An 11,975-nucleotide genomic window follows, 5' to 3' on the forward strand; every position below is an offset into this window, starting at 1 on the left:
AAATGACTAGGTCAGTGTCACCGTTTCCAGATGTAGACCACAAATGGGATTTTAATACGAGAGAAGCAAAAAAGGCTAGCTCCACGTTCCCCAGTGGCCTCAGCCTAGGAGCCTGCTCCCACATTGTATACATCTTGTGTGATGGGTGGGTACAGGGCTGGCTGAAGTCCTAAGGTGCCAAAAGGTGGCCAGAGCCAAATTAATTCTGTGGATGAGATTGAACCCAAGACATTTACATCTCTGCCTTTGTTGTTCTTGCTGCTGTTGTCAGAAGGCGGCTCCAGGGTACATCCTGACTCATTCCACCACACAATCGTGGAAATATGCTAGAGAGCACTTTTTTTTTCTTTTTTCTGTTTTCCCCGCGTCTCAGCAGAAGTCTGAGGAGGTGAGGGGTTCACCAGACAGGTCATCAAACTGTCACCACGGTTAGGTCTCTGAGTCACAGGTGTGCTGGCTGCCACATAGAGTTAGAAAGGCTCCAGGTGACAGTAGGAAGAGGCTTTTAAGCAAAAGGACCCCACCTACCATTAATAAACCAATTACATTTTCCTGCCTTCCAGAGTCAGCCCTTTTCTTTGAACTAAAAGGAGCGGGCTTGAAGTTGGGTAAAATTTTCTTTTCCAGAGGAATGAGCAAAAAGAGTGTTTGTGGTGAGGCAGCACGTGCCCGGGAGGCTGTTGGTCAGGCAGTTGGCAGTTCTGCCACCGTTTAACTTCGGGAAATTTGTGTCATCTCTGGGTGCAGATGAAGAAACGGAGCCAGCAGCCAGGATGTCATTTCCATGGTCTGTTCTCTGCTGATCTGAATGCTCTGAGACAGGTACAGCTCTCTGGCTCTGCGGAGCCCTCATCACTTGTGCTGTGATGAGAATAGTGTTGCAGGAATGAAGAATCAACAGTCGCTGTCAGAAATGGTGAGAAAACAGTTGCTTTCCTACCTCCTTTACCCAGATGGGTCAGCCTGGCCTCCGGCAGCCTGCCGCTGTGTGCTACGACAAGGGGAACTCCAAACTGAACGCCAATTCCTATATCTGGTGTCAGTCGACCTCTTCCAGCCGGTGGGAAGAGCTGGTGAAGGCTATCAGTGGGTGGATGCTGCGTTCTTGGAAACATCTTCTGTGGCTTTTGCTTTTCATCGTGCTGCTCCTGGCTGCTGACCAGAAACGGGCGCACCTGCGGCTCAGGCAGAAGTGCCTGGCCGAGGGCTGCCGAGGAGCAAGCCACCCGCAGGTCAGCGCACAGCGTCTGCCAGCGCTTTGGTTATCCCGAGTCCGGAGGGAGCACGTTGACAGCGAAGTTCAGAAGTGTTTTTATTCTCAGCCTCCCATCTCTGAAAGCTTCCTAGAAACTGCTGGAGACCAGAGGGTTCTACATCTGCTACTTGCAGGGATCTCCTGTCAAAACTATCCGCTGTGTTTCCGTCAGCAGTTACTCATGGATTGTATGGGCTCCACAAAAGACTCTGGTTGTTCTTCGCTGCTGAAGATCATCTGCTGGAACCTCTGATTCATCCCCCCGCCAAACTTCTTTCTAACCGGTTTTGGGCTGAGTTTGGAAGCAGGACCTGAGAGCTTTACAGGCAGGATTACTGCCTTCTCATATACGTGTCTCTCCTCTTGCTCTCTCTTTGGTGGAAATGACAACTGTCTGCTGCCGCTTGTCCAGAGAAGAACCAAATCATTCAACTTGGCTCCCAACAGCTTGAGAGCGTTCTCTGTGGTACGAATTGAGGTTCGCCCTCTTGTTTCCATCAGTGTTGTTGGAGGCTGTAACACACACCTGCCCCAGAGTTGTTCCACTGACTTCTCGCACATCCCTGTGGTGTTTTGTTGTCCCAGCAAATGTGTCTATGTCCCATTTAAATGTCAGGGCTTGATTGGGAGCAGATTCCAGCATACAGACCCAGCCAAAAGGTCATAATTTGTGAATTCCTCCAGCTGAAGTTTGTAAATTATGTAACAATGGAAACTTGGCTTTTTCTGTAGCTCTTGCATGCTTGAGTCCCAGAGACTACTGGAAAGAATTTAACGGTAAAATTATTAGTAATAATCTTGTAGCTTTTTGTTTTATTTTTACAAGAAATCACTAGAATTTTTTCAGGATTACCATGTTTTGAATGCTAGAGGCTAGTGTGATGTCTGCCATGTATTAATAAACTGTTATTGGATATTTCTTCACCACACAGTAGCACGGACAGAAGGTAAGGCCTCTCTTCTTTTTTCCTCTTTTCTCCCCCAAGGCATGGGTCCAATTCATCTGAACGAAATTGACTGTACGGGCTTTGAAAAATCAGTCACGGACTGCAAGTTCAACATGGAGTCGCAGGGCTGTAACCATGAAGAAGATGCTGCTGTGAGATGCAACGTTCCCGCGATGGGTTTCCAGAATCAGGTGAGAAGCCAAGTGATCGGGCGCGAGTGGCTGGTGAGCGTCGTCTGCCCTCCCTTGCTATGCAGTGCAGGGCGTCTGGGTAGGAATCATTTCACCTAAGCCCTGCCTATTCAGTTTAGACTGTAACATCTGCATTGTATTAGACAGGAGGGCAAATAAGGATGACGCTCCCTTTTTGTACTGGGCTTTGAGCTCCTCCCAGTATGGCGGGGCTTATAAATGAGTGAAGTGCCACTTCGGCTGCAAGCTGTAAGGCTGGTGCCTGTCCCTTTTGTGATGGGACCTTGGTTGGGTCTCATGACAATGGTACCCGCGTGGCTGCTGGCCTAGGGGCTGCTGTCGTCTTTGCCACACGGAACTTCAAAACTAACGACATGAAGCAGACGCAGGTTCCTCTGAGTAAATGTTCCTGCCAAAGGTTCAAAGGGGGGAAGCTTTCATAGGGAGCGTGTTCCTCTCTTGGCACTTGCAGGTGCTGGGCTTGGCTAGGCTTCCTGTCCACGGTGGGAGACGAAGAACCAAACTGCAGCTGAACGGAGGTTTCTGGGCTCAGTGACTTTATCCACAAGCCTCGAGAAGACCCTGAGCGTTGCTTGCCCAACTGTTGCATCTTCCCTATAAGGTTTGCTATGACATTTATTGACATACGAGTTTTTATACCCTGCAGCTGCGTCTGAGCGGTGGCCGCAACCCTTACGAGGGCCGGGTGGAGGTCTTGGCGGAGCGCAACGGCACCCTGAAGTGGGGCACCGTCTGCAGCGAGAACTGGAGCACCGTAGAAGCCATGGTGGTGTGTCGGCAGCTGGGCCTGGGGTTTGCCAGCCATGCCTTCCAGGTGAGTCCCTGTGCCCTCCCGTGCGTGTGTTTCAGATGTGGTGGCATGTGTGTGGTTGGGTGGGGGCTACTGGAGGAGGAGGAGGAAGGCTTATTAAAAAAAAAAACCCAACCACAAACCACAGCATTTCAGCTTCAAGGCTGAAATGGAGAGACCCTGAAGGTTAAACCTCATTGCACAACAGCCACTGGGGGAAACTCAGAGCAGAAAGAGCTCTTGCAGTTCTGGGCAAAGCTGTTGTTTTCCTACTGCTCAGGGCTCAGATTTCCTGGGAAGCCGGACTCCCTTAGCCCTGGTTGGGCTGGTGGTTACGTGCAGTTTCTTGTCCCTCCCTGAGTCAGTGGGGAGTTGAACTCCTCAGGCTGACTGAAGTGTGGAAGCCAAGTTTAACCTGGTGTCAAATCACTTGAAAACAATTTGATTTTGCTCCTGTAGTTACTTCAGTGCAGTGTGTACACTAGTGCGTGGTGGAGCTGTATGCATTTCTTGCTCCTCTAATAGCAAATGCCCTAAACCCTCCCTGCTTGCACACAACTAAGAATGGCACTTAATAAAGGGATAAAAGCCACCAACTAACAAGCTTGGGATAACCACAAAGGAATAAAGTGTTCTTTCCCAGCGAAGCTCTTTGGCGCGGTGAATGACAGCCTGCTGTGCTGGCTGGAGGAAAGCAAGCAGCAACTGTAAGAGCTGGAAGGAGGGAGGGCAACAGCTTCCCACCCAGTTCCCAGATGGATAAATGGCATCAGGTGTAAGTAGCTGGTGTAGGCCAATAACCCTGGTGCAAGATACTCTTCTGTACTGATAGATCCCTCGAGGATCACAAGGTAAAGAGGGGCAGGCAGATCTAGCTGTAATGGTAGATTTTGCAAGGAAATATATAACCTCTGGGCCTTTATTGCAGTTCCCAGACACCAGGAAAATAGGGATTTGGGCTCCTAAAATAAACTGGTTTCTCCCTAGGACAAAGTAATCCCCTGCCAGAGCTTGCTGTCTTGCTGTGCTCTGGAAATGCAGCCCCTTTGAGGCATTTCAACTGAGAATCAACAATTGCCAGCAGCTTTGGGGAAACTTAGGCTCAAACGGCCACTCAATAAATCAGCTTCCTGTGTGTTTATATAGATGGGAACCCGCACACGGAAAACAGCCTTAGATCAGTCCTGGAAAGAAAACTCTTTTCCCCAAACAATTTCCGGAAATCGAAAACTTGGGCAAACAAGTAAACTGTGGTTGCGGAGAGCGGAGGCTGTCCCCATTCTCCAAGCCCGGGGTCCGGTCGGCTCAGCTGTATTTTCGTGCCGTGTCTGGCCTGCTCAGCACTCAGATGTGGCCGGCTCTGCTGGGCTGCAGCGATAAACCCAGTAAGACTTAGCATCTCTGCTGCCTGCCTGCTGGTTTTGCGCAGGAAGGAACAATAAGCAGTGACTAATAGCCTAGTGACTATCCCTAATAGTGACTAATAGGATTCTGAATCCTCGGGGCTGGTGGTTGCCTACTGAGAAAGCAGGAGAGACTGTAGGCAGAAACGGACGGTTAAAACTCTGCCTGGAGAGCGCGGTCCTGCAATGAGTTTGTCCTGAAGGAGTGACCAAGCTGGGATCCAGGAGGACACACTGGGCTCATGGGCAGGCAGATTCCAATCGATTTAACTGTAATCCGTGGCCAGCGAGGGGATCTGCAGGTCCCCGAGGGACACACCGGGGTTGGATACCTAAGAAGGTAGAAGGCTGGAGCTGCCCATGCTGCTATTGTAGCAATCCCCCCGTGCAAGCTGGTTCCTCCAGCTGATGTGCTTGTGTAGCTGCCAAGCAGAGTGCAAGAGCTGAGGATAGCCAAGTCCCTTGAACACTGGTCTTTCCAACCGCCTGCCTCTATTGACATAGCCCTGAGAGTCCAGCAAGAAACAAGACATTTTTTCCTTTAGCTGAGACTGGTGGTATTTAGAACAGAAAAGTCCCTTATGCACATCCCGGCTGCACCAGCTACGTGAGCATAAAGCTACACTGTGTAGAACAGGGCAGCCCTGTGTGCATGTGTGCAAAGAGTGTTGCTAACAGGGTTAACAAACAGCCTGTTGCAATGGGAGCAATGGTACAGATGGGTTTTCTTTTCCTGGAAACCTGCTCCCCGTTTTGACGCTAACAGATCTGATTTTGTTTTTTTTTTTCTTCTTTCTTCCCTCCCCTTCTCCCAGGCTTTGCAGTTTGCTTCATCAGGGTTTAGTACGCTCAGTTTTGTGAGTGGTGTTATGTTGTGAGTTAATTTTCTGTCGTTCCCACAAGTTTTGTAAAACTGAACTGGGTGATGAAGCTGAGTAGTGAGCAGGGTTTGAACATCTGTGAATCCTCACACCTCGGAACCAAGAGATGCAGCCCCTGGGTTAGCAGACCCCGTTAGTCCTGGTGGTACTCAAATGCCTTGTTTCCACTGGCCCTTCCAGCATGGCTGTTAATGCCTCCCCTCCTTGTGCAAGCAGGCCCTCTGGCATTACTTGTGGCCCTCCCAAGTGCACAGATGTCACAAGACAGATGTGGTTTAATTGCTGGGCATCTCTCCCAAAGGCACAGCCTAGATGACTTAAACCAGCCTGAGGATGAATTCGTCAGCTGGACGGGCAGAGCAGGGTGGAAAAGTGAGTTTACAGCTTGGATTAAAAACAAGCAGAGACTTAAACCAGCTCAGAAACAAGGAGAGAGATTTGCTTAACACTGGTCAGACGTTCAGGGCAGGGAACATGCTCAACCTGGGTTTTAATTCTAGTCCCAGCCTTCTGCTTAAACAAGACTTGGGCTCATTCCCTGAGTTACTCTGCTTCAGCATCCTTTGGCAAGATCTGTCTCCTTGACAGTGTGGGCTCTTGTGTTGATCTTCCCCGAGGGGGAATGCAAGTCACAGGGGGTGAACGTCCCCTACGCACTGAAGAGTGTGTGAAATGCCTTTTTCTGCCCAGGAAACCTGGTACTGGCATGGAGACATCAGCGCTGACAATGTGGTCATGAGTGGTGTCAAGTGTTCGGGGACAGAGATGTCCCTGGCCCACTGTCGTCACGATGGAGCCGATGTCTCCTGTCCCAGAGGAGGTGGTCGTTTTGGTGCCGGGGTGTCCTGCTCGGAGAGTGAGTAATCAGGTTTTATTTCATTTTGGTACAAGTGTTTGCCCTGAGATATGCAGGAGAAATGGGGTGGCCCATGCTATGCCTTGGGTATCTCAAAACATATCAGATTGCTGCTGATGGGGCTGAGAAATACAGTGCAAGGAAGGGGCTGGCCTCCACCTCTGGCAGACACTTGTGGGGTTTTTTTCAGTAGCCCATCAGTTAATTTCAAACCTTCCTTCCCATCTGCCAGCTGCCCCTGACCTGGTGCTCAACGCCGAGCTGGTGGAGCAGACGGCCTACCTGGAGGACCGCCCGATGTTCATGCTGCAGTGCGCGCTGGAGGAGAACTGCCTGGCCAGCTCGGCCGTCAACACCTCCGTCACTTCTGGGTACCGGCGCCTGCTGCGCTTCTCCTCCCAGATCCACAACAACGGGCAGTCCGACTTCCGCCCCAAGAATGGCCGCCACGCCTGGGTCTGGCACGACTGTCACCGGTGAGTGCCACCAAGACGGTTTTGCACGGTCGGTGCCTCCGTCCATCCCTTTCTGCTGCCCGGGGGGGACTGTTTAGCTACGGAACGCTGGAGCCACGGCTGCGGAGCTGTGACGTGTGTCAGAGCGGCTGTGATCCTCTGATGGGAGAGAAACCAGCTTATTGCAGTAGGAATTATAGTTAAGAACCGGTGTGTGAACAAGACAGATGTGGAGGTCTCATTGAGAGATGTATATGCAAGGGCAGTACCTACACGTCTGTAGTATGTACAGACAGAAGGAAGCGCGTGCCTGCGTACCCACTGTGGAAAGATGCAGCCATCTCGGCTACTTCCCTCACCTGGGAGAGGACTCAAGAACACGCTGTAATTCTGCATTTTTTTTTTAAATGCATCTCGACTCCACTTAAACTGTGTACAGCTGGGAGATTGTTGTGTGCTTATTTTTGACAAACAGTAAATTCACCCCCGTAAATGCATCACTTTTCAGGGGGAAGCTGACAGTTTCAGCCAAAGTAAACCAGGGGGAGGAAGGAGAACTGGAACCACGCGATGCAGATGCTTTGCTTCTGAAATGATGGCTTGTTACAAGGTTGATTTTCTGTAATTTGGGGTAAAAGGGAGCTAAGTAACTCACGGTGCACAGCTTCTTGCCACTGTTGTAAGACTTTTGCTTTGTGAAAACATTAGAGCAGTAAATTCTCAAATCTCACAGACCTTTATAGTCTCCATAAACAGCGTGAGCGAGGCGTGTAGGTAGCACCGCATCAGTGTCGCGAGGCGGCAGTGCTGCTAGTCTGAAGCTTTAGATCGTGGTGTGGGGCGAACGTTGGCCGCTTGCCCGCAGACAGGTTGGTTTGTAATGTTTGCAGTCGGAGGTGCAAGCAGAGCTAAAACCTCGGCAGCCCAGAACCGAAGGTAAATAGGCAACGGAATGTTTAGGGGAGGAGGAAAGCCGGACCAGTGCAGTGTGAGTGTCTGCCTTTCTGGCCCTGCTGGGAAGGGGCTGGGGGAATACGTGGGTACCGCAAGGCTTTGAGCACGTCGCGGGCTGGTTAAAAAGGAGGGCACGGGGAGCTCTTCGGGAGAGACTGCGTAAGTGAGGTGAGACTGGGAAAGGATCAGGAAGAGGCCGAGAGCCATCTGTGTGCTTTAAACTGGATTCTGTTTATATGGAGGAGGATGAATTCGGTTCCTCTTCAGTCTTTCCAGTCTGTAAACACCAGAATGTAAACACCTCCTTGAATGATTCAGACATATTTCAGAAACTGAGTCAGACTTGAGAACCTCAAACTTTTACCAGAGGCAGCCAAATTAGACAGCCTCAAAGTCAACAGCTCAGCCACTGCAGAATGCCCCTTCTTTCCTAGTTGCCTCACTCCATCACTGGGAGCTTCTGTTTAATTGGCTTTTGATGTGGCAGTAAAACAAAAATGGGGGAAAAACCTGTAGCAGGGATGGAAAGGGATTAACTTCTGGCAGGTGGCAATTTTTTTTTTTTTTTTTTGGTTAGGGGAAAGGCAGGAGGAGGTAAGAAGAAACCCACTCTCTAGAGGAAGAATTTCCTCCCCTCCTTGCTCCTCCTTTATCTGTAAATATGTGGGCAGAATGATGCTGCAATAACGGTGCTTGGAAGTTTTTAAGCCATGATTATTTTTACAGCTGGAAAGGAGAGGATTTCTGCACTTTTTTTTTTTTTTAACTCCTAAGCAATGGCTTTTGAATTAGGGCCTGTCTGTGCAGTTGCCTCACTCCTCGGAGTCGAGCTATGCAGACGGGCTCTGGTGTGTCTCAGCGCAGTGTTCCCACAGCCGGGGCGGACATGCAGCGATTCAAGGACCCACTCCGCGCTCAGCACCCACGGTTGCTCTCTTGTTCCCTGCAATGTGCTCGCGCTGGGGGTTTGCTCCCGATTCTAAAGCTGGGATCAAATTCAACGTGTTGCATCAGCATGACTGCATTTAAGCGCCCAGCCCGGACCACGTGGAGCACAGTACTGTGCTTTAATCGGGTACTTCCATCTGCTTCCTGCTCTACGAGTCCTATGGACGAAGCAGAGGCTTAATTTTTTGCTGAACTAGCAGTGTGGCACAGAAAAGGTCAATGTTCCCGAGTTCAACATCACCCAAACCCTGCTGTGGTCTAACTTTGCTATTAGGGACCTACAGCGCAGGGTTCTGTGCTCTCTCCCAACTGTTGCTGCGCCCAGCAGTGCTGGAGGGTTCCCGGTAGCAGCCCGGCTCAGGCTGAGCTGACGCTGACACTTCCCTGTTTAAAATTATGAAACGTATCATTTGTGAACCCAGCTGTCGGGTTGTTTAGATCTGAGCGGAGCGAGTGCTGAGAGAAGCTGGTTCCATCTGTCGTTAGTTTTCTGCCAATAAATTTACATTCTGCTGCTTAAAAATAAATAAATAAATAAAAGTAGCCAGGTTGGTGGTCTGGGTACGCCCAGCCCTGTTTGCAGCCTGTTGTTAGGAGCAGGTGAAATATTTCTTGTTCTGGTCCATGACAAGGCTACAGGAAATGATGACCGGGCTGATGATGGCTTTGATTTTCTCCCCCCCCCGCCTTCCTTGCCATTATAAAACATGGTGTGATCCTACGAAGTCTGGGGCAAGGCTCTCCTCTGGAACAGCTTTGATAGGTAAACAAATACCCGGGCCAGGAGCCAGCACGAAGGCAGCATGGGTGATGGTGCCACGCAGGATTACGCCGAGGGGAGTATTTCCTGGATGTGGTTTCTCTCACTCTTCCTCCTGCAGCACCGCTTGGTCCGTAGCACTTCACGTGTTGTCGGGTATTTACCCCCACGGCCCTGGGGATGGGGCTGGGAGGTGAAATGCCTGGCCCGAGGGATGCAACAGCACGGAGTCGAGTCTGGGCTACTTGCATCCAAGTCATTGTGCCCTAGCCACTGGACCATCTCTGCTGGGGCAGCCTGCGCAGCCCTTTAGACCTGGTAATTACAGGGGTGTCTGTTTTCCCTAAAGATAACTCTGCCTGTCTGTGTCTTGCAGGCATTACCACAGCATGGAGGTTTTTACCCACTATGATCTATTGAACCTCAATGGAACCAAGGTGGCTGAAGGACACAAAGCCAGCTTCTGTCTGGAAGACACCGAATGTGAAGCAGGTATATTTGCCAGAGCCCTTTGTGCAGGGAATTCAGCGCTGTCCCCATAGACGACTGGCTTCAAAGATGCTGTCAAAGTCCTGAGCAGGGCTAGAATGGGGCCTGACAGGAGGCAGAAACCAGTCCCGAGGTTATATACGAGGTGTGGAGTGGTCTCTACAGGTGTAAGAGGCTCCCCGAAGGCCCCACAGGCTGAGGTTTTCAGACCTCTGCTCCTTACTCTGAGCTGCTCTGAAAACCTAAGTGTGCATTTTCTGATTCCTGTAAAGTGAGAAAGTCCCAAACGTGTCTCTAGGCGATGAGGTGTGGAAGGTGGCAGCTCCCCCCGTGCGGTTACGCAGTACGTGTATTTCGATACAAGGCATTGGGCAAGACACTGTTGTATTAAATCTCACCCCAAATACTGTGCCTGTAGCTTATCGCTGTCTATGGGAGCTGGAGAACCACCAGCCCTTCCTCCGACGTGTCCGAGGGTGGGAAATGCCCAGCCTGACTCGCTATGAATCTAACGCTTTGTGCCTTTAACTCTTCTCATTTAGATGTGCAAAAACAGTATGAATGCGCCAATTTTGGTGAACAAGGAATCACAGTTGGGTGCTGGGATGTGTACCGTCATGACATCGACTGCCAGTGGATCGATATTACCGATGTCCCACCAGGCGATTACCTCTTCCAGGTATGGGAGAAAAAGCGGGTTTGAGACACTGCCATTGCTTTTATCTCCTCCATTAGGGATGTCAAGAATGCAGCTAACTGGTTTATTTATACATCTCCTACAGTACTATAAACTTCCAATTACAAAGATTATTTTCCCAGGATACCTAAAAGATAAAGAACTACCTGACAGGACCACAAAGTGTTACCAGATCACATCCTTCCCCAAGTGGAAAATCAGGGCCAATAACCACAGCTTAGAGATGACAGTCTTAAGAAATCTGCGTCCAGCTAATACTTGACAGTCCTACGCAATCCACGTGCAGCTGATGCGGTGAACGCACTGCGTTACATGTCACATTATATATATGCGCAGCGTCCCGCCGTTGTCTTGCACTAAGCTTTTGAGCTGTTTGTAAGCAACGCTCACTTCATTTGGGGATTAAATAGTGCTATTCTGGGGGTGTTTGCATGAGGAGGTAGCCCATGCCTACAGTCTGTTTTGTGCAAGTGGGTGGAGTGGGGCAAGTCTTTGGTTCTAAAAACAGCCACTTGAACTGGAGAGGAGTGAAGGGAAGAGGAATTATTTTTGTCTGCGCTGCTATCGTGTGAAATGTAGAGAAGGTGTTTGAGGGTGTATCTTGGTGCATGGGGGAAGGTGTGATCTTGATCTGGCTTTAATCAACTAGTTTCTGTCTCCTTGCAAAATGAGTTAGGTTTTTTCTGTTTTTTTTAAAAAAAAAGAAGTATTATGGTGTAATGAAAAAGCTGATTGTCTCAGTTTGACTAGTGTGTGTCATATCCAGGCCACCTTTAAATAACTTTATGCTGTGTTTCTCCATCACTCCCTAGGTTGTCATCAACCCGAACTATGAAGTTGCCGAATCCGACTATTCAAACAACGTGATGAAATGCAGGAGCCGGTACGATGGGCAGCGCATCTGGATGTACAACTGCCACATAGGTGAGAGGGACTTCTGCAGGGGACAGTTTAATGGCTGTTGTGCGTAGATCAGACTGCATTGCTGGCTCTTCACTAGGAGTTCCCTGTGCTTCTGTTGCAATGTGCTTACATGTTATTTATCACTTTGTACGTGCTTGGAGGGATGAGATCCTGAGCCCAAACGTACACTGGTGCTATTTGCCATAGACTGTTCAAAGGCAGACGCCAAAGTGTCACTGCCACAGGGTCAGGTTGCAAAGGGTAAGATGTCTGGACGGGGGTGGGACGGTTCGTTACTTAGTGCTGTGTTGTACATCGCTGGTAAAACCGCTCTCTGTGCCAGATCCCAAAGAAATCTCTCAGGCTTGGTAGAGCAGGGATAACAGATGTTCCAGCTGTCTCTCTTCTACAAGGAAGTGAGCATT

General features: G+C 49.9%; 1 protein-coding gene across 18 annotated transcripts in view; it reads left to right on the forward strand.

Annotated features, from left to right (window-relative positions):
- The window catches only part of LOXL2 (lysyl oxidase like 2), a 62,945-nt gene that overhangs the window by 46,115 nt on the left and 4,855 nt on the right, over nucleotides 1–11,975 (forward strand). For 17 of the 18 annotated variants that reach the window (XM_075174748.1, XM_075174750.1, XM_075174747.1 and 14 more), the window contains 7 exons: nucleotides 2,242–2,393; nucleotides 3,061–3,228; nucleotides 6,179–6,344; nucleotides 6,577–6,820; nucleotides 9,838–9,953; nucleotides 10,493–10,629; nucleotides 11,460–11,571. In XM_075174748.1, coding sequence (XP_075030849.1) covers nucleotides 2,242–2,393; nucleotides 3,061–3,228; nucleotides 6,179–6,344; nucleotides 6,577–6,820; nucleotides 9,838–9,953; nucleotides 10,493–10,629; nucleotides 11,460–11,571 — 1,095 coding nt within the window. Of the gene's footprint in view, nucleotides 1–1,251; nucleotides 1,722–2,241; nucleotides 2,394–3,060; nucleotides 3,229–6,178; nucleotides 6,345–6,576; nucleotides 6,821–9,837; nucleotides 9,954–10,492; nucleotides 10,630–11,459; nucleotides 11,572–11,975 lie in introns of those variants that run through there. The other variant, XM_075174761.1, reaches the window with a different exon arrangement.

Source organism: Calonectris borealis, chromosome 27 (assembly GCF_964195595.1).
Source record: "Calonectris borealis chromosome 27, bCalBor7.hap1.2, whole genome shotgun sequence".
Lineage (NCBI taxonomy): Eukaryota > Metazoa > Chordata > Aves > Procellariiformes > Procellariidae > Calonectris > Calonectris borealis.